The following is a 22,266-nucleotide window of genomic DNA, read 5'->3' on the forward strand; positions in this document are numbered from 1 at the left end:
CAGATGTTCCGGTACACTATCCCAGCCACTTGGTTGTGCCTCTCCATGTATGCTGATATCGTGCTTGCATCTTCCACCCTGCCACTATGTGCTAGACCGTCTCAGGGGCATCTTTGCACAGCCCACACCTTGGGTCTGATCTGCTGTGGTAAACCCTGGCATCTGTGGCCCTTGTGCTTTAGGCCTGTTCTTGTGCTGCAATGATTAGTGCCTCTATGCTGTCTGTCAGTCCAGCATTCTCCATTCTCCACTGGTAGGTCCTCCTGATAATAGCCACTTTCTCTATCTGATGGTTATATGCACCATGTAGGGGCTTGTCCCTTCATGTTGTTTGCTCCTCCACCTTTTTGCTCCCATCAGGTTTCTGTTGTCTGAAGCATTCACTTAGCAGTTCATCCTTTGGGGCCATCTTCTTGATGTACTCCTGGATTTTGGATGTTTCATCCTGGATAGTGGCTCTGATGCTCTCTAGTCCTAGGCCTCCCTCTTTCTTCTTAGTGTATAGCCTCAGGATGCTGGACCTGGGGTGGAACCCTCCATGCATGGTAAGGAGCTTTCTTGTCTTGATGTCTGTGTCTTCTATCTCCTCCTTTGGCCAGCTTATGATCCCAACTGGGTATCTGATGACTGGCAGTGCGTACACATTGATATCTTAGACCTTGTTCTGACCATTCAGCTGACTTCTCAGGATTTGCCTTACTCTCTGGAGGTGTTTGGTTGTGGTCAACTTCCTTGCGGCCTCCTTATGATTTCCATGAGATCCCACGGGATCCCAAGGAACTTATAGCTGTCCTGGATATCTCCTATGTTGCCCTCTGATAGGTCAACTCTTTCAGTTCTGATCATTTTGCCTCTCTTTGATGCCATCCGACCACACTTGTCTAATCCGAATGACATCCCTATGTCCTTGCTGTAGATCCTGGTGGTGTGGATCAGTGAGTTGATTTCTCGCTCATTCATTGGCCCATTCATTTGGATTTATGTTCAAAGTTCCAGAATACAAAACAAAACTGCAGTAACAGTGAAAGCTTAGAAAAGCTTACATTGAATTTAAAGTATTGTGTTCACAGTCTGACATACCTTACATTCGGTATGCGATTCCACCCCCAGAACTTCAAGTTCTGCCCGAGGCTGTATGTTCTCAGTGACTCACAAAAGACATCTCACTTTGGAGCCACGGACTTTATTCATACCAGTATAATAGTGGGAAAGAGAATTATAATTAGAAACTGGAGGAAACCAGCTAAGCCCTCTGGTTCACAGAGTGGGCAAAAGTTCTCTTTCAGGTCTTAAGGATAGGACGGAGAAATATGTGGTGAAGTGGAGAAGATACTTGGAGTACATTGCTGGTGTGGACTTATCTTGAAGTGAATCATACACCACATGTATGATGCTCTGTTGTACACTTTTTGAGCGTCTGAGAACTAATCTGCTGCTTGTAGATCAGAGTATATTGTGGTGCATATCAACGCAGGAATATAGATTTTTTTATTTTTCATTTTAGAAATTACTTATGTATTGTTATTTTTGCATTCTTATATTATTATTTTGTTCAGTTATTGTGTGTGTTTTTCCCTCTTGTGTTTGTACATACAGTACAGGCCAAAAGTTTGGACACACCTTCTCATTCAATGCGTTTTCTTTATTTTCATGACTATTTACATTGTAAATTCTCACTGAAGGCATCAAAACTATGAATGAACACATGTGGAGTTATGTACTTAACAAAAAAAGGTGAAATAACTGAAAACATGTTTTATATTCTAGTTTCTTCAAAATAGCCACCCTTTGCTCTGATTACTGCTTTGCACACTCTTGGCATTCTCTCCATGAGCTTCAAGAGGTAGTCACCTGAAATGGTTTCCACTTCACAGGTGTGCCTTATCAGGGTTAATTAGTGGAATTTCTTGCTTTATCAATGGGGTTGGGGCCATCAGTTGTGTTGTGCAGAAGTCAGGTTAATACACAGCCGACAGCCCTATTGGACAACTGTTAAAATTCATATTATGGCAAGAACCAATCAGCTAACTAAAGAAAAACCAGTGGCCATCATTACTTTAAGAAATGAAGGTCAGTCAGTCCGGAAAATTGCAAAAACTTGAAATGTGTCCCCAAGTGGAGTCGCAAAAACCATCAAGCGCTACAACGAAACTGGCACACATGAGGACCGACCCAGGAAAGGAAGACCAAGAGTCACCTCTGCTTCTGAGGATAAGTTCATCCGAGTCACCAGCCTCAGAAATCGCAAGTTAACAGCAGCTCAGATCAGAGACCAGATGAATGCCAGTTCTAGCAGCAGACCCATCTCTAGAACAACTGTTAAGAGGAGACTGCGCCAATCAGGCCTTCATGGTCAAATAGCTGCTAGGAAACCACTGCTAAGGAGAGGCACCAAGCAGAAGAGATTTGTTTGGGCCAAGAAACACAAGGAATGGACATTAGACCAGTGGAAATCTGTGCTTTGGTCTGATGAGTCCAAATTTGAGATCTTTGGTTCCAACCGCCGTGTCTTTGTGAGACGCAGAAAAGGTGAACGGATGGATTCCACATGCCTGGTTCCCACTGTGAAGCATGGAGGAGGAGGTGTGATGGTGTGGGGGTGTTTTGCTGGTGACACTGTTGGGGATTTATTCAAAATTGAAGGCACACTGAACCAGCATGGCTACCACAGCATCCTGCAGCGACATGCCATCCCATCCGGTTTGCGTTTAGTTGGACGATCATTTATTTTTCAACAGGACAATGACCCCAAACACACCTCCAGGCTGTGTAAGGGCTATTTGACCAAGAAGGAGAGTGATGGAGTGCTGCGGCAAATGACCTGGCCTCCACAGTCACCGGACCTGAACCCAATCGAGATGGTTTGGGGTGAGCTGGACCGCAGAGTGAAGGCAAAGGGGCCAACAAGTGCTAAACACCTCTGGGAACTCCTTCAAGACTGTTGGAAAACCATTTCAGGTGACTACCTCTTGAAGCTCATGGAGAGAATGCCAAGAGTGTGCAAAGCAGTAATCAGAGCAAAGGGTGGCTATTTTGAAGAAACTAGAATATAAAACATGTTTTCAGTTATTTCACCTTTTTTTGTTAAGTACATAACTCCACATGTGTTCATTCATAGTTTTGATGCCTTCAGTGAGAATCTACAATGTAAATAGTCATGAAAATAAAGAAAACGCATTGAATGAGAAGGTGTGTCCAAACTTTTGGCCTGTACTGTATATTTGATTTATTAACACTCTGTGACACTGTTTATGTTACAAAAAAAGTTTAATATTAGTTAAATATTTAATATTAATTATATCAGTCATCGTGAATACTTTTTTGAAAGGGTTTATATTATTTATGACAAATTATTCATTTTCACACACTGAGGCTTTATATGCTCAATATGATGTCACAGAAATGCCACTGACTAACAATCTGTTATTCTTTGAAGGGAAAATAGCAAATGTCCCTGATTCCTCCGCAGCCTCGTGCTGCATTAATTTGGTGTCTGGATGATCTGAACAATTAGTACCTATATCATATTCCATGGCTCACCAGATCTGTTTCCTTTACTCTCATAATCATTGTGTTGTTTGGTGGTGTCCAAGTTTCAGCCCTGAATGTTTTATGATTCGCCCCGGATCTAAATAGGCTGTATACATATTTTTAATAAATAAGCATAGGCCTAATAATAAAAAAAATCCCTGCATATAATAATATGTAATTCCGTTCATACATTAAAGCCTTCAAAAATAATGGGCCTATGATATCGCTGATCAATAATACAAGTTTGGGGTTTACTGTGTCATTCCAACAGTGCATTTTGTGTGGTCATGTTAGAGTTTTCAATCTCAACCCAAGCCTGATGGGTCCATAAAAGCCTGACAGGTCGGACTGGGTATGGGCCGAAAATGTGTTCTGATTGGCCAGGTCTGATGGGGCAGCAGATTTTTTTTTGTTTGTTTTTATAAATGAATGAATAAATAAAGTAATAAAAAAGTGAGCACACCAAAGTCTTGGTTGCGTTCACCCAGTCTGAGTCTTGGTTTGGTTTGAGCAGGAACAAAAATAAACAAATAAATAAAAATTCAAAAGCACAATAATACATATTTTGAACAGACAGTGGTGGACGTATCAAAATAAGACACAATCCTGTGTATTCGACACCCTTTCTTGATCAAACCCCTGGATCCTCATCCCTTCGCGCTTTCCTCCGAACCCATAATCAATCATACGAAATAAATCATTCGAAATCTTTATTTTATTAGTGTGGTCTTTGTTATTGTATTAGTGTTGCAGTAAATCTGAGCAAACATATTGTTTCATTATATTTGTGAGGTTGTTCTTGCTCCCATTGAACTCTGGTCCATTTCTTCACGCCGACTCTAAAAAAAGCCTTCCTTAAAATCACAGGTAGCACATTAATAGTTTACCATATTATTAATCAGTTTGTAAAAGAGGCTGTGTGGCCTATTTGAAATCAGTAAGGGCTGTTCCATAACTTCCTGTTGACCGTCTGCCCCTTTTTCAACAATTTAAGCAAAGAGGCAGGACAAGGTAAAGAAAACAACGGTGGAAATTTACATAGAAGACATGCATGAGAAATGCTGGGTTTCAGTTAAAGTGATGAAGATGATGTGCAGAGTGAAGAAGGCGGGGCAGAGCTCATTTGGTTATATGACTCAGATTTGTTGAGGAAGCTGCCAGAGCTGCAGCTCTCTGAAGATGGAGGAGCTCTGCTTTCCACAACTGCTCAACACCTCCTGCAGAAAGCCCACCTCTCCTTGGGCCAACTTTGTGCTCCTTAACATTGTGCTGTACTTTATCTCTCTGCTCACTGTGGCTCTTAACCTCCTTGTCATCATCTCAGTCTCCCACTTCAGGCAAAGATTAACTTAAAAATGTCAACAGCTTCTGTAGATTAGAAGAACTGTCTTTGAGTTGGTACTGAATAATATTGCACCCTGGAAATGTATTTAAGACACATTTGACTTGTATTCTGCCCTTTTGCACAAACTTAACTGTGATTTTGACACCAGATATTGCAGTTAGATGTCCGCATTTAACCATATTGAAACTGCAGATGTTGTCGATCAGAAAACATTTCATTAGATGTTTTTTTTTGTGTTTTGTTTTTGACCTCCTTGTCATCATCTCAGTCTCCCACTTCAGGCAAAGATTAACTTAAAAATGTCAACAGCTACTGTAGATTAGAAGAACTGTCTTTGAGTTGGTACTGAATAATGTTGAACCTTGGACTTGTACACTAGACACATTTGACTTGTACTCTGTCTTGCTGACTGTTTTACTTACTGCGGTAGTTGTCCAAACTTAATTATATTATAACTACAGATGTTGCTGATCAGAAAACATTCCATTATAGACCTTTTTTTACACTTGTTCTATCTGTTTTGTTATTTAGATCTGAGGACTTGTTGAGTTCATGATGTTTTTCCTCTTTCTCTCCAGGCAGCTCCACACACCCACCAACATCCTCCTCCTCTCTCTGGCTGTCTCAGACTTTCTCGTGGGCCTCCTGGTGCTACCAGGAGAAGTCTTCCGAAAAACATACTGCTGGTTTCTTGGTGACCTCATGTGTTTGCTCTATTATTATGTGTCCGTCATCATTGTGTCTTCTTCGATAGGAGACATGGTGCTCATATCAGTCGACCGCTATGTGGCTATTTGTGACCCTCTGCATTACACCACCAGAGTCACTGTGAAAAGAGTTAAACTGTATGTGTGTCTGTGTTGGCTCTGTGCTGTTTCTTACTGCAGTCTCTTGTTAAAGGATGACCTGACTCAACCAGGCAGGTATAATTCCTGCCATGGAGAGTGTGTGATTGTCATTAACCACACTGCAGGAGCTGTTGACCTTGTTGTAACCTTTATTGTTCCCATTTCTGTCATTGTCGTTCTGTACATGAGAGTATTTGTTGTGGCTGTGTCTCAGGCTCGTGCCATGCGTTCTCACATCACAGCTGTCACTCTCCAGCTTTCAGTGAATCAACAAACAAAGAAATCTGAGCTGAAAGCAGCCAGGACTCTTGGTGTTCTTGTAGTTATGTTTCTAATATGTTTCTGCCCATATTACTGTGTCATTCTTGCAGGTGATGCCTTGGTCAGTTCTTCATCTGCATCATTTGTGCTTTATCTGTTCTTTTTGAACTCATGTCTAAACCCCTTGATCTATGCCTTGTTTTATTCCTGGTTTAGAAAAGCAGTTAAACTCACTGTGAGTCTTCAGATTCTGCAGCCTGGATCCTGTGAGACCAACATACTGTAGAGAGGCTGTGGAAATTTTGGGATCTATCTTTGGGATCTCCCTCATCGAGGCAGCACCATTCATTGGGACTAATCCTTAAGGTATAAAGATCGCTACGGAAAATAAGTAATCATTATTAATATTAATGATTGATTATGTTAAATAACATGACTTACTTTACATAAATGAAGTGAATTAGAAGCGCGGCTCCACACCATGGAAAACCATTCAGTAGCTGCAGTAGTTAGCCAGCCCCCTGTAGCCGGTGCGGAGCCACATAGCATAGCCTTAGCCTCTGCTAGCGGTCCTCCGGCAACTCCCGTTCAGCCGGGAGGTTGGGTTACGGTTCGCCAGAAGCACAGCTCCAAGCCGAAGCCCATGGCTCACCAGCAGCCTGTTCACGTTTCCAACCGCTTTTCCCCACTCAGCGACACACCCGCTGAGGATAAAACTCTGGTTATTGGCAGCTCTATTCTGAGGAACGTGAAGTTAGCAACACCAGCGGCCATAGTCAAATGTATCCCTGGGGCCAGAGCGGGCGACATTGAGTCAAATTTAAAACTGCTGGCTAAAGCCAAACATAGATTCAGTAAGATTGTTATTCACGTCGGCGGCAATGACACCCGGTTACGCCAATCGGAGGTCACTAAAATTAATATTGCCTCGGTGTGTGAATATGCAAAAACGATGTCGGACTCCGTAGTTTTCTCTGGACCCCTCCCAAATCTGACCAGTGATGACATGTTTAGCCGCATGTCATCACTTAATCGCTGGCTGTCCAGGTGGTGTCCAGCAAACGATGTGGGTTTCGTTAATAATTGGCAAACTTTCTGGGGAGAGACGGCATTCATCCCACTTTGGATGGAGCTGCTCTCATTTCTAGGAACCTGGCAAACTTTATTAGTAATTTAAATCCCTGACAACCCAGAGTTGAGACCAGGACTCAGAGACGCAGTCCTATACGCCTCTCTGAGCTTCTAGTTCAGTTACCCAGCCATAGTTTTCATAGTTTTATACAAACGGTGTCTGTCCCCCGACCACCTACATTATTTAAATCTAAAATTAAACAAAGAGGAGTTGTGCATAACAACCTCATAAAAATTAAAACCTCTTCTGCGACAGAAAGACAAAACAGGAGAATTAAATGCGGACTGTTAAATATCAGGTCTCTATTGTCTAAAGCAGTGTTAGTGAACGAATTAATATCAGATAATCATATTGATTTACTCAGTCTCACAGAAACCTGGCTGTGTCAAGATGAATATGTCAGTCTCAATGAATCCACTCCTCCCAGTCATAATAATACCCACATTCCTCGAGGCAGCGGCCGAGGAGGGGGAGTTGCAGCCATTTTTAACTCTAGTCTGTTAATCAGCCCTAAACCTAAACTAGATTATAATTCATTTGAAAGCCTCGTTCTTAGTCTTTTACATCCGACCTGGAAAACCTCGCAGCCACTTTTATTTGTTATAGTGTACCGTGCTCCTGGCCCGTATTCTGAATTTGTATCTGAATTCTCAGAGTTTTTATCCAGTTTAGTTCTTAAATCAGATAAAGTTATTATTGTAGGCGATTTTAACATTCATGTCGACGTTGATAATGACTCCCTGGCTACCGCGTTTATCTCATTAATAGACTCCATTGGCTTCAGTCAGGGTGTACATGAACCCACTCATTGTTTTAACCATACCCTCGATCTAGTTCTGACGTATGGAATTGAAATTGATAACCTAAAAGTCTTTCCACAGAATCCCTCGCTATCCGATCATTATCCCATTACTTTTGATTTCTTTTTACCCGATTCCTGTACTGACTTTGATCATTTTGTCGATAGCACCGTAGGCTCGCTGCGAACAACACTTGACTCTGTAGCTCTTCTTAAAAAGAAGTTAAAAAAGCAAAGAAAGTTCGCTCCTTGGTATAACTCTCAAACCCGTAAGTTAAAACAAATATCGCGAAAATTTGAAAGGAAGTGGCGATTGACCAAACTGGAAGAATCTCGTTTAATCTGGACAGACAGTCTCAAAACTTATAAGAGGGGCCTCCGCAATGCCAGAGCAAACTATTACTCAGCATTAATAGAAGAAAACAAGAACAACCCCAGGTTTCTTTTCAGCACTGTAGCCAGGCTGACTGAGAGTCAAAGCTCTATTGAGCCTTGTATTCCTTTAGCCCTTAGCAGTAATGATTTTATGAGCTTTTTTAATGACAAAATTCTAACTATTAGAGGCAAAATTCATGACCTCTTGTCCTCAGATAGTACCTATCTAACCTCAAACACAGCTGTAAGACCTAATATATATTTAGATTGCTTCTCCCCAATTTCTCTTCAAGAATTGACAGCAGTGATTTCTTCATCTAAATCATCAATGTGTCTCTTAGACCCCATCCCAGCTAGGCTACTTAAGGAGGTCTTTCCTTTAGTTAACACTCATATATTAGATATGATCAATATATCCTTATTAACAGGCTATGTACCACAGTCTTTTAAGGTAGCTGTAATTAAACCTCTCCTAAAAAAGCCCACCCTGGATCCAGAGGTGTTAGCCAACTATAGACCAATATCTAATCTTCCCTTTATGTCAAAGATCCTTGAGAAAGTAGTCGCAGACCAGCTGTGTGATTTTCTCCATGATAATAATTTATTTGAGGAATTTCAGTCAGGATTTAGAGTGCATCATAGCACTGAGACAGCACTAGTTAAAATTACAAATGACCTTCTGATTGCTTCAGACAAAGGACTTGTCTCTGTACTTGTTTTATTAGATCTTAGTGCGGTGTTTGACACAATTGACCATCAAATTCTACTGCAGAGACTGGATCACTTAATTGGCCTAAAAGGTTCTGCACTAAGCTGGTTTAAATCTTATTTATCTGATCGTTTTCAGTTTGTTGACGTTCATAATGAATCATCCTTACGTACCAAAGTTTGTTTTGGAGTTCCGCAAGGTTCTGTGCTCGGACCAATCCTATTTACTCTATATATGCTTCCTTTAGGTAACATCATTAGAAATCACTCTATAAATTTCCATTGTTATGCGGATGATACTCAGTTGTATTTATCGATGAAGCCAGAAGAAAGTAATCAATTAACTAAACTCCATAACTGCCTTAAAGACATAAAAACTTGGATGAGCACCAATTTCCTGATGTTAAATTCAGACAAAACTGAAGTTATTGTTCTTGGCCCCAAACAACTCAGAGACTCTTTATCTGATGACATAGTTTCTCTAGATGGCATTGCTCTGTCCTCTAGCACTACCGTAAGAAACCTCGGAGTAATATTTGATCAAGATTTGTCTTTTAATTCTCATTTAAAACAAACCTCACGGACTGCATTTTTTCATCTGCGTAATATTGCGAAAATTAGGCCTATCCTGACCCGAAAAGATGCAGAAAAATTGGTCCACGCTTTTGTTACCTCAAGGCTGGATTACTGTAACTCTCTATTATCAGGTAGCTCTAGTAAGTCCTTAAAAACTCTCCAGCTAATTCAGAATGCAGCAGCACGTGTACTAACAGGAACTAAGAAACAAGATCATATTTCTCCTGTTTTAGCTTCTCTGCACTGCGTCCCTGTAAAATCCAGAATTGAATTTAAAATCCTACTGTTAACTTATAAAGCTCTAAATGGTCAAGCTCCGTCATATCTTAGAGAGCTCATAGTGCCATATTATCCCACCAGAACACTGCGCTCTGAGAACGCAGGGTTACTCGTGGTCCCTAAAGTCTCCAAAAGTAGATCAGGAGCTAGAGCCTTCAGCTATCAGGCTCCTCTCCTGTGGAATCATCTTCCTGTTACGGTCCGGGAGGCAGACACCGTCTCCACATTTAAGACTAGACTTAAGACTTTCCTCTTTGATAAAGCTTATAGTTAGGGCTGGCTCAGGCTTGCCCTGTACCAGCCCCTAGTTAGGCTGACTTAGGCCTAGTCTGCCAGAGGACCCCCCTATAATACACCGGGCACCTTCTCTCCTTCTCTCTCGTATTCTATTACTGCATCTTGCTAACTCGGCCATTCTGGATGTCACTAACTCGGCTTCTTCTCCGGAGCCTTTGTGCTCCACTGTCTCTCAGAATAACTCATACCGCAGCGGTGCCTGGACAGCGTGACGTGTGTGGTTGTGCTGCTGCCGTGGTCCTGCCAGATGCTTCCTGCTGCTACTGCCATCATTAGTCATTAGTCATACTTCTACTGTTATTATACACATGACTATTGTCACACATGTATACTGCCAGATATTAATACATACTTTCAACATATTGTACCACAGTAGCCAGAACTATAACTATAATATTATTACTTTCAATAATGTTGTTGTAACCTACTGTCATTACCTGCATCTCTCTCTCTGTCTCTCTCTCTGTCTCATTGTGTCATGCGGATTACTGTTAATTTATTATGCTGATCTGTTCGGTACGACATCTATTGCACGTCTGTCCGTCCTGGAAGAGGGATCCCTCCTCAGTTGCTCTTCCTGAGGTTTCTACCCTTTTTTTTCCCCGTTAAAGGGGGGTTTTTTTGGGGAGTTTTTCCTTATCCGCTGTGAGGGTCCTAAGGACAGAGGGATGTTGTATGCTGTAAAGCCCTGTGAGGCAAACTGTGATTTGTGATATTGGGCTTTATAAATAAAATTGATTGATTGATTGATTGATAAATCACCTCATGGGGCACTATTCTCAAAAAGGGAAACATGATAGCCAGTTAAAGATATCAGTCCCAAAAAGTTCACTAAACTATCAATTTGGTATATTAATTAATAATTAAATGAATAAAAATAACCACAGTTAATAGTAAAGCCTGAAGAATTTCGGAGTTCTTGACATAGCAGAGGTTGAATATTCAGTCACTTTTGTGCAATATTAAACAGACAGCAGGTATGATTCCAAAATATAGTTATTCATAAAGGAAGCAAAGTATATGAAACACAAATTCGAACTAAATAACTTTATACAAGCAAATGTCTGTGTGTGTGTGTGTGTGTGTGTGCAAGAGAAAGACAGAAAGAGAGAGAGAGAGAGAGAGAGAGAGAGAGAGAGAGAGATTTGATTTTTAATCCATCTTTATTTATGTCAATAAAAAATCAAAGTCAACATGACACAACCATCTTAAAACAGATGTAGAAAAAAACACAGGACAAACACCTAACCTCTCAGATCATTCTAGAGACTGATTAAAAACCAGTGCCCCCTCAACCACACTACACAGAGCACATGTGAAGCACCACTGAGCCACAAACTCCTTTTCATAAGTGAATAAAATTTAAAATCAACTCTGATTCTGGCCTTCACCAAGGAAACAAACTTTGACTGCAGCCCTTCACCCAAAACATTCTCTATCTGATTTTTCCTTGTCTTATAGATTGACAGTTTGGCCTGTTCCACCACAAAATTTAACAACTGCCACTTTTGTGCACTCTCTCCTTTATAACCTGCACCAAAAATAAAAGCAGTTCCAAACCAGATTACATTACATTTCATAAAAATAAATCAAGTCAAACAACACTTTGAGTCTGTGGCATTCTAAATAACAGTGAAAAACAGTTTACAGTCCCTGGCAGAAAGGACACTGAGCAGCAGAGACACCGGCATTAATTTTGCACACAAAAGTGTTCAATTTCAATCAATCAATTTTATTTATAAAGCCCAATATCACAAATCACAATTTGCCTCACAGGGCTTTACAGCATACAACATCCCTCTGTCATTGGACCCTCACAGCGGATAAGGAAAAACTCCCCAAAAAACCCCTCTAACGGAGGAAAAAAACTGAGGAGGGATCCCTCTTCCAGGACGGACAGACGTGCAATAGATGTCGTACAGAACAGATCAACATAATAAATTAACAGTAATCCGTATGACACAATGAGACAGAAAGAGAGACAGACAGAGAGAGACAGAGAGAGAGAGAGATGCAGGACAGACGGTAATGACAGTAGGTTACAACAACATTAATGAAAGTAATAATATTATCGTTATAGTTCTGGCTACTGTGGTACAATATGTTGAATGTATATATTAGTATCTGGCAGTATACATGTGTGATAATAATCATATGTGTATAATAACAGTAGAAGTATGACTAATGACTAATGATGGCAGCAGCAGCAGGAGGCATCTGGCAGGACCACGGCAGCAGCACAACCACACACGTCACGCTGTCCAGGCACCGCTGCGATATGAGTTAATCTGAGAGACAGTGGAGCACAAAGGCTCCAGAGAAGAAGCCAAGTTAGTGACATCCAGAATGGCCGAGTTAGCAAGATGCAGTAATAGGATACGAGAGAGAGAGAGAGGGAGGGAGAGAGAGAGAGAGAGAGAGAGAGAGAGGGAGAAGGAGGGAAGGTGCCCCGTGTATAATAGGGGGGTCCTCCGGCAGACTAGGCCTAAGTCAGCCTAACTAGGGGCTGGTACAGGGCAAGCCTGAGCCGGTCCTAACTATAAGCTTTATCAAAGAGGAAAGTCTTAAGTCTAGTCTTAAATGTGGAGATGGTGTCTGCCTCCCGGACCGTAACAGGAAGATGATTCCACAGGAGAGGAGCCTGATAGCTGAAGGCTCTGGCTCCTGATCTACTTTTGGAGACTTTAGGGACCACGAGTAACCCTGCGTTCTCAGCGCTCAGTGTTCTGGTGGGATAATATGGCACTATGAGCTCTCTAAGACATGACGGAGCTTGACCATTTAGAGCTTTATAAGTTAACAGTAGGATTTTAAATTCAATTCTGGATTTTACAGGGAGCCAGTGCAGAGAAGCTAAAACAGGAGAAATATGATCTTGTTTCTTAGTTCCTGTTAGTACACATGCTGCTGCATTCTGAATTAGCTGGAGAGTTTTTAAGGACTTACTAGAGCTACCTGATAATAGAGAGTTACAGTAATCCAGCCTAGAGGTAACAAAAGCGTGGACCAATTTTTCTGCATCTTTTCGGGTCAGGATAGGCCTAATTTTTGCAATATTACGCAGATGAAAAAATGCAGTCCATGAGGTTTGTTTTAAATGAGAATTAAAAGACAAATCTTGATCAAATGTTACTCCGAGGTTTCTTACGGTAGTGCTAGAGGCCAGAGCAATGCCATCTAGAGAAACTATGTCATCAGATAGAGTATCTGAGTTGTTTGGGGCCAAGAACAATAATTTCAGTTTTGTCTGAATTTAACATCAGGAAATTGGTGCTCATCCAGGTTTTTATGTCTTTAAGGCAGTTATGGAGTTTAGTTAATTGATTAGTTTCTTCTGGCTTCATCGATAAATACAACTGTGTATCATCCGCATAACAATGGAAATTTATAGAGTGATTTCTAATGATGTTACCTAAAGGAAGCATATAAAGAATAAGTAGGATTGGTCCGAGCACAGAACCTTGCGGAACTCCAAAACAAACTTTAGTACGTAAGGATGATTCATTCGTTCATGGCCAATGCTCCCTGAAGAATTCGCCACTGCAGATCAGTGGACCTTTTGTTTAATGGTGCTTTATAAAACACCCTCCACACCGGTTTACACTCATCTTGTACATTTCGCCTCTCTCTCCACACAGTATCCTTTCTCCCACTCAACTTTCTCTTATTTATGGCCTTCACACAGTATTTGTACAGAGTTTTTCCATTCAACATGTACAGGTCTGCAGCACTCTCAGTGACCAGTACCTGTCCCGTCAATCCAGGCATTTAAAATGTCTCTGGTGTGACGACATGACTTGATGCCAAGAAGAGCAGCCACCACTTCTGTGTTGTGAAAACCGGGACCTGCAGCCTCCACTTTGTGCTTCAGCTGAACTGCCCCAACTGAACACAAGCACTGTGTGAGGCTAGGTCTACTGTCCTTCTGAATGTCTAGCCTGGCCCCGTGGACTACAGGCTCCTCCAGGAGCCAGAATAATGACGCCGCAGGTTGCAGTCTTTCCCACTGAAACAAAGTCCAGGCTTTAAACAGTCCCTTATAGAAAGGAGGCAATTTACACAAACGAATCAAGTTACAATTCATTAAAAACAAAGAGGCATCTAAACCTAGACCTGCTGCTTTTCTCAAAATAACGTTTGTTACTGGCTTCCAGATCACATCATCATTTCCTGTGAGGTATCTTTGTATGAACTGTAACCTGAATGCTGCTGCTCTGCTCTTTAAGTGTACTAACCCGTGCCCCCTTCATCTTTCGGCAGGTAAAGTACACTTTGATGCACCCTGTGTAAATGACTCCCAAAAAATTTCAACATGACAGACTGTACTTTTTTGCAAGAGGCCAGCAGGGGGTTCTATACATGCTAACCTGTGCCAGAGAGTTGATGCTACCAGATGGTTAAGGATCAGCGCTCTTCCTCTATAGGACATCTGAGGAAGCAACCACTTCCACTTAGCCAACTTTTTCTTGGTCCAAAGAAACCAGACCAACAACCAAACCCAATGAACCAGAGACGTCCAAAATATCTCTAATTAATGACACATTGTCAACAATAGGTCTGGGTCCAATGAATTACTTGGTCCATCACCTTTTTCAGTCTATTGGACAGGGCTTTTGACACTATCTTGTAGTCCACACACAACAGCGAGACTGGATGCCAGTTCTTAATATCTTGGAGATCACCTTTCTTCGGTAATAGGGTCAAAACTGCTCTCCTGCACCTCTGAGGCAGAAATGACTCCTTGAAACTCTCTGTGAAAACTTCAGAAAAGTCACCACCCAGCTCAGGCCAAAACTCTTTATAAAACTCTGGTGGGAGTCCATCAATTTCCAGGGCCTTCCTCGCCTGCATACCTTGTAATGCCATAAACAGCTCTTCAGTTGTCAGAGGACCCTCCAGCTCTTTGTTGCTCTCCTCTGCGACCCTGGGCAACCCATCACAGAAGGAGTCAAAAGCTGCCTGGTCTTCAATGTACTCAGTGGTGTACAGGTGAGAATAAAAATCCACGGCCCTCTGCCGGATCTCACTAGCGTCACTCAGCAGCTGTCTTGTATTTGAACGCAGTGCATGGATAAATCTGCTCTGTCCATTTTTTTTTCCAAATTGAAGAAGAACTTGGAAGGTGAGTCCATCTCAGCAGCACTCTGAAAACGAAACCGGACCAATGCTCCCTGTGCTTTAGAGCCCAGCACAGCAGGTCAGCCAGTAAGGCTTTTTTGGATTTGAGGTCCTCAAAACAACCTCGATTTCCTGTGGACTCCACAGAACCCTGCAGCTCCACTATACCAATCTCTAGATCTCTAATAGACTTGGTGATGTCACGAGAGACATTGAGAGTATATTGTTGACAAAGCTGCTTGATTTCCACTTTACCACAATCCCACCATTGCCTCAGTGAAGCAAAATCTGTTTTTCTATTTCTAAACCCTTTCCAAAAAACATTAAAAGTTTACTTAAAATGTACATCTGAAAGCAGGGCAGTATTAAAATGCCAGTAAGCAGACTTGTGTTTTACATTGGCAATAAAAACACTACAAGACACCATAGAGTGATCAGAGAACCCTACAGGCAGTATTTGGCACTTTTTAAAAGTGCCAAAATGATGTTTAAAACAGTAAAGTCTATCTAATCTGCTCACAGAAATTAAATTCTCCCTACTGCTGACAAAGGTGTACTGTCGGTTTTTATCATGCATTTCTCTCCACACATCAGTCAAATTCTGTGTCTCCACCACTTGCCTCATCACATGTTTTGAAGCAGCATGAGGCTCTATGTGGTTTCTATCCAGCCGTTCATTCTCAGTCTCCTGCCAAGAATAAAAACTTTTCAGGTTCACAATTGCTCAAAACTGTACTGATTTCATTTAGGAAAACAACTCTTTCAGCTCCATTATTCGGTGCATAGACATTGATAAAAACAAGAGTAAAGTTTTCATACTCTGTTCTAACGACCATCAGTCTGCCCTTTACTACTTCTTCCACCACATAAGACTTTGGTAGGAAGTTTTTAGAGAAAAGGAGAGCTACTCCTCCACTGACTGTACTTAGATGGCTAAGAACCACCTCTCCATCCCATTCCCTCTTCCAGTCAGTCTCATTTACACTGTTACTGTGTGTTTCCTGAACAAACATTACATTAATGCTCTTCAGTTTCATGAGTTCAAACAAACATGATCTTTTCCTCACATCCCTTGCTCCATTTAAACTGAGCGTGGAAACTCTAAATTCACTCATCAAAGCTGATGTGAGGAAAAACACACATAAAAACATCATTTTCAGCAAAGTGCAAGTTTGAGCCTCCACTCTCATTACTACTGAGTTGTCTTCTCACTTTCAAAACAATTTTCCTTAACCTAAAAAAATCCTGATCAGTCAGACATGATTCCTCTTTATTCCTCATATGGAATCTGGCTGAGTTGTAGAAACCCTCTATGTTAGGAAAATATTCCTCTAGTTTAACTTCCTTTATGTTTTTTGTCTCCTGAAGAAAAGATTTTATACTTTCAGCAGTGTAAGCCTTTCTTTCCTGACTACTAGTCATTTTAATAAGAGACACATCACTACTGTCAGACACACACTCTTCCTCGCTCTCACTGCTGTCTGACTGCACTTGTGTTTTACCTGTCTGCCTGTCTTTCTGTCTGTCCAACAACACTCTACTCGACCGTGCATCACTGTACACATTTTTATTTTTGTTCCTACATTTACGTGGAACAGGTGTTTTCATCATCCAAGCATCTTCAACCTGTTCACTCCATGCGTCCCCAGTCCCACCTGTCTCCTCCGCCTGCATCTCACCAAGCTCACCTGTCTTTTCTATCTGTGTCCCACCAAGTTCACCATTGCTCTTCACTTGTGTCTCACACACACAATTTACACTTGTTTCTTGCTCATCACCGACCTGACTTTCATCTTCAACACATTCTTTCTCACCATCTAGCTCCGTAACAGTCCCCCGCTGCTCTTCAGCACCAGGCCGCAGGTCAGCGGTGCGTTGCGCACCGGACCCGGCAGCCTGTGCCGTGGTGCCTGGACATCCGCTACCTTCGGATCAGTCGGAGCCGGTTTCTTCAATTTAGGACAGGCCTCAACAGTGTGTCCCTCTTCACCGCAACCAAAACACTTCATCAGTGAAGAGGTGGCGAACAAAACATAGTCAAATTCGTCCACTTTAAAGCGCAAATTGAGCTCTTCATTGCGATTGTTTAGAATCATATACAGCTGTCTTCTGTGAGACACCACATGTTTCAATAACAGCGATTTACACCCAGAAGGAATCATCTTAATCGGAGAAACTATCTTCCCGTGCCGAGAGAGTTCTTGACTAAGAAATGCATCTGTTATGAATGGAGGGACATTTGACAGGATTACCTTTGTTGCTGGCTGCGTTAGCGGTAACACTGACACAAAGCTTTCATTGATAGAAATACCTGTCACTATGAGCTGGTTCACCTTCTCCACCTGATCCAGAAACAAAACCACGCCACCATTCATCCGAGCCGCCGACTTCACACTGCTGTGGCCGATTTACCTCTCCAACAGCCAGGCTGACCTCCTCCACATTGTACTGAAGGCCCGCACCGACCTTGATGCCATGCCTCCTAGTCAGCCTGGAGAAATCTCCATTCACCATGGCGTGTCAGACGCCGACCAGCGATTACGCTGGAGGGCACAAAACACACCAACAAACCCCTCTCACCTCACCAAACAAAACCCAAACACTAACAATAAACTTATTAAACTTATTGCCACAAATTATACTACATTAAACAAAGATTATACCAAAAAAAAAAAACATCTCACTCCAGGCACCGCACTCACTCCTCACTCAGAGAGAGAGAGAGAGAGAGAGAGAGAGAGAGAGAGAGAGAGAGAGAGAGAGAGAAGAGAGAGAGAGAGAGAGAAGAGCATGTGGTTAGGGCAAAGATAAAGGAAAGAAGCAGGAACTTTGAGTTGCCTCTTTGGGTGTAGCCCTGTTCAAAGCCAATGTGTGAGTGATATGTGTTGCAAAGGGTCTGGATTAGTGCTGTGGATGTTTAGTTGCATGCAAGACTCTGTCTGTGAAAAGCATTAACAATCTAACATCACTTAGCTTTGGTAAAGCCAACTAACCAATAAAAAGACTGCAATAATCACAACAGTAACTCAATAAACAGCATTAAATCACAACTGGCAAAGCTAAATAGTCTTGCTTAACTTGTGCAGTTGTGATAACGCTATGCCAGTTGTTACATTACCAATCCTTGAATGGATGGGGGAAGAGTTGCTTTGTGGTGGCTGCTTTTGTGAGCCGGCTGATGAGGGGTGGATAGAGCTGTGGTTCCATGTGCAGTTTTTGTTGTGTCCTTTGTTCCAAAGGTGCAGATCCGAGAAAGCCGGTCGCTTGGGGTCCTTGCAGAGCTAGATGTTGGGTTTGCAACTCAACTTGGTTCACCTTGTTGCTGGAAAGGTAGTTGCGAACCTTGTGTTTGCACACTAACTTCTCTGGTTCCAGGTTTATCTCCTGCTATGAGTGAGGGAAAGTCGTGGTCCAGGAGAAAGAGAGCAAGAGGTCTCAGGAGCAGACGCCGGGATCCGAGTTGGTCGGCCACTCAGAGGAAGAAGGCATCTGGGCCAGTTAAGGGCCCAGGAGAAAGAGACGTCTGAGCTGGTCAACAGCTCAGGAGAAAAAACAAAGACTGTGTGAGAAAGCAGGACTTCTCTTATAGTTGCCTGTTGACATCACTGAGTCACATGACACCGTAAAAGTACTGTCCAATCAAGTTTGGACACTGGTCTCTCACTTAGGTTTGAGGTGGGGCATCCTGTGGAGATAAGGGCCAAATGGCTGCTCTTTGTTTGACGAACAAAGAACAAAGAACCCTTACATGTCCAGTTTAGATCTGCACAAATGACAAATCGTCTGTGGTCCAGTGAACCACAACATATTGCTGCATATTTTGGACAAAAATATAATTATGACAAGTTTAGACAAAATAAAAGCTGGCACAAAAGTCATATATATCCCAGATATCCCACAAATGTGACAAGGGAGGTTGGTGAATGCAAATGAATTGATCACCAATGGATGTCACATTGTATTATAAATTGATGTTTGCACAGTTCATCTGCTGTTTGTTATCGTACTTTGATGTCTAAATACTAAGTGTAAACTGTATGTATTGTGTACCCTCAAAATTAAAACAATGGAATAAAAAATGAAGCGCTTTTCTAATTTTGCAAAAATCCCACAATACAAGACTTTATCTCTGTAATTTTACCATCTCTGTGCTGTACAGCACAACAAAACCTGTCAGTGATGCAAAATGTAAGTAAACGTGTTCATGTAGAGTAATAAATATAATCCAGCCTAGGTTATTGAGGCCAATGAGAAAGGTGACCAGCGAGCATTCTTAGTGTCTGCAAATTTGGAGATAATTGTGTCCAATTAAAAAAATGCATAACTCAAAATGGGACAAAAAAGCTAACATGTAAAACATGAACAAATGCGATTTGTATCTAAAACCACACCTTGGGCAGATCTGTATTTGCATGCTTTGTTTCAGGCAATACCAAAACCAAATGATAAAAAATATTTCATGCCACAATTGCTGATGCAACATGATCTCACAGAAAAATGTGAAATGACCACCATCTTTGAACACCGCATCACGTACTGGTGGCACCTGTGGTGTTGAAATTACATGATGGCAGCATGCTTGGATTTAGGCACCAAAAGTATTTGGTTAGGTTTAGAAAAAGATTGTGTTTTGTGTTAAAATAACTACATTTAACTACATGTAAGGGATGTAAGTATATTGTAAAGTGACATAAGTACCTCATGTAATGTGACGTTACTACTTAAAAGATTAAAGTACGCTGAGTAGAGATACATAAAAGAGGACTTTTACTTTCACACAGGACACAAACAGCAGTGTCCTGGTTGAAAATCGTGTGTCTGTTTGACCCATCCTCCACCCCGACCTCCTGACCACCTCTCACTCTTTGTTTTACTTATGACATTGCAACCATAGACTGTTTATGAAGGTGGACAACATGACAGCTCCCCAAAAGTGAAGTCAAAACATTTTGATTGGCCCCTGGTGGCTGGCTGCAGCGTAGCTCATTAAAATTTTTCCCAAAGATGGTTTCTGTCATTTTGGGTAGTTCTTATCATGCTGACGGATGACAAGCCTTAAGACCCTGATTATGCTTTATTTTGAAGCTTGTGAGTTTTCATCGAATGGTGTTGCCTTGGCTGCACGGAAAATTTCAGTGTTTTGACTGGAGGCAGGAGGTTGTTGTAATTTGACTTTACACTGTCCAAGCTGTCTTGAATTTCACGTGCTGGATAAGAGAGTCCACTCAACTCAACTCAACTCAACTCAACTTTATTTATAGAGCACTTTAAGAACAACCACAGCTGAAACAAAGTGCTGTACAAAAATAAAAACATAAGACAAACAATAAAAACAATAAAAACAAAACAGTAAAACAAGAGCAGAGTCTCACGCTGGGATAAAAGCCAAGGAGTAAAAATGGGTTTTAAGACTGGTTTTAAAAACGGATAGTGAGGGGGCCAGTCTAATGTGGACAGGTAAATCATTCTACAATTTGAGAGCCGCTACAGAAAAGGCTCTATCCCCTCTGAGCTTCCGCTTAGATCTCGGAACATCCAGGAGCAGAATGGGCGTAATGTGTTCCCTCTTACGTGCTCCAGTTAAGAGCCGAGCAGTGGCGTTCTGAACCAACTGAAGACGTGCAAGGGAAGACTGGCTGACTCCAAAATAAAGTACGTTACAGTAATCCAGCCAGGACGTGATGAAGGCATGGGTTACTATCTCAAAGTGCTGTTGTGCAAGAAAAGGTTTAACCTTTGCCCGCTGCCTAAGGTGAAAGAAGCTGGACTTAACCACTGCACCAATTTGACGCTACAATTTAAAACCACTGTCCATCTCAAAACCCAAGTTAGAAACTGTTGGCTTCTAAAGACATCTACATTATCAAATTGACTTATAGTCATTGCACCACTGTGCCACCCACTAACAACAGGAAGTCAGGAGATGGGGGCTGAGGAGGAGGATGAGTTGAGATGAAATTCTGTTTTTTAAAAGTGGCTGGACTACCACATGTTTGACAGATTTGGGAACATGGCTGGTTTCCACAGAGCTATTGATAGTTGAGAGAATACTGGGACCAATGGTGTTAATTACTTCTTTGAAGAGTTTGGTTGGTATAATATCAAGAGAGCCCTGCTCTGCACATTTAGAGGCAGATGCTTCGAGACAAGGGGTGGGGGTGGGACAGTGGTGTAGTGGTAGTTGATGAGGTGAGTGTACTACTAGGTAGATAGGTAGGTTACCAGTGACGAAGTGGGCATACTCTCCTATATATTACAATGGCTGTTTAGCTGATAGGTGGGTATACTGTCACTGGATAGAAAAAGAAGTGGCTATACCCCGTAAACCTGAGTATACCCTCCACTACACCACTGGGGTGGGGGAGATAACAGAGTTTAACACACTAAAAAGTATCCTGGGGTTATGACAGTTAATATGATCAGAGAAATATTGGGCCCTGGCATTTTTGACTGCTAGCTGGTATTTCTTCAGCAGATCCTTCAACATTTGAAATGAGACCTTCAGTTTATCACGCTTCCACCTTCGCTCTGCTCTGTGTATTATATTGCACAAACTCTGAACAAACACACTTTCCTAAAAGGCATCAGAGTACTGTAAAACTTGTACTTCAAAGGAAGATTAACGGGTTAGTGGGATATGTCGAGGCTGAAGAGTCTAAAAAGTTTTCCGTGTCACGAGGGTGGCTCTGTTTTAATCTGGCTAGATCATTGTATTTATGCTGCACAGCTAGCCTAGTCAAAAACAGAGATTTGACATAAAATTGGCTAAAAACTACCCAACCCTTTTGGAAATAGTCTCTCTGTATTAAATAGTCAGTCTTTGAGCAGTACAGATCCTCAGCTGAGGGAACATGTGTTACGACCCGGCTCTGAGGCCGCAACCAGAAACGAGAGCAGAGAGGGGATCAGTGCCAAATAGCGCTTAGTTTATTTATGAAAGTAAAACAAAAGAAGGCAAAAGGTCCATTTCAGCAACCAGTGGTGCAGGAGCACCTCC

At 41.8% G+C, this 22,266-nt stretch overlaps 1 protein-coding gene across 1 annotated transcript; it reads left to right on the forward strand.

The window, feature by feature from the left end:
- The first annotated feature begins 1,092 nt into the window (after positions 1–1,092).
- LOC144466782 (trace amine-associated receptor 13c-like) lies at positions 1,093–6,271 on the forward strand. The gene is made up of 3 exons (XM_078174199.1): positions 1,093–1,133; positions 4,686–4,868; positions 5,455–6,271. The coding sequence occupies exons 1-3, from the start codon at positions 1,093–1,095 to the stop codon at positions 6,269–6,271; spliced, it is 1,041 nt and encodes a 346-aa protein (XP_078030325.1).
- The last annotated feature ends 15,995 nt before the right edge of the window (positions 6,272–22,266 follow it).

This window comes from Epinephelus lanceolatus, chromosome 14, assembly GCF_041903045.1.
Source record: "Epinephelus lanceolatus isolate andai-2023 chromosome 14, ASM4190304v1, whole genome shotgun sequence".
Lineage (NCBI taxonomy): Eukaryota > Metazoa > Chordata > Actinopteri > Perciformes > Serranidae > Epinephelus > Epinephelus lanceolatus.

What these genes read in the sequence shown, in the direction of transcription:
- LOC144466782 (XM_078174199.1), top strand. Translation starts at nt 1,093, where the DNA reads ATGCGATTCCACCCCCAGAACTTCAAGTTCTGCCCGAGGCT. An exon ending in TTCAAGTTCTGCCCGAGGCT is followed by an intron (nt 1,134 to 4,685) that starts GTATGTTCTCAG and finishes TTGTTGAGGAAG; the next exon opens with CTGCCAGAGCTGCAGCTCTC. An exon ending in ATCTCAGTCTCCCACTTCAG is followed by an intron (nt 4,869 to 5,454) that starts GCAAAGATTAAC and finishes CTTTCTCTCCAG; the next exon opens with GCAGCTCCACACACCCACCA.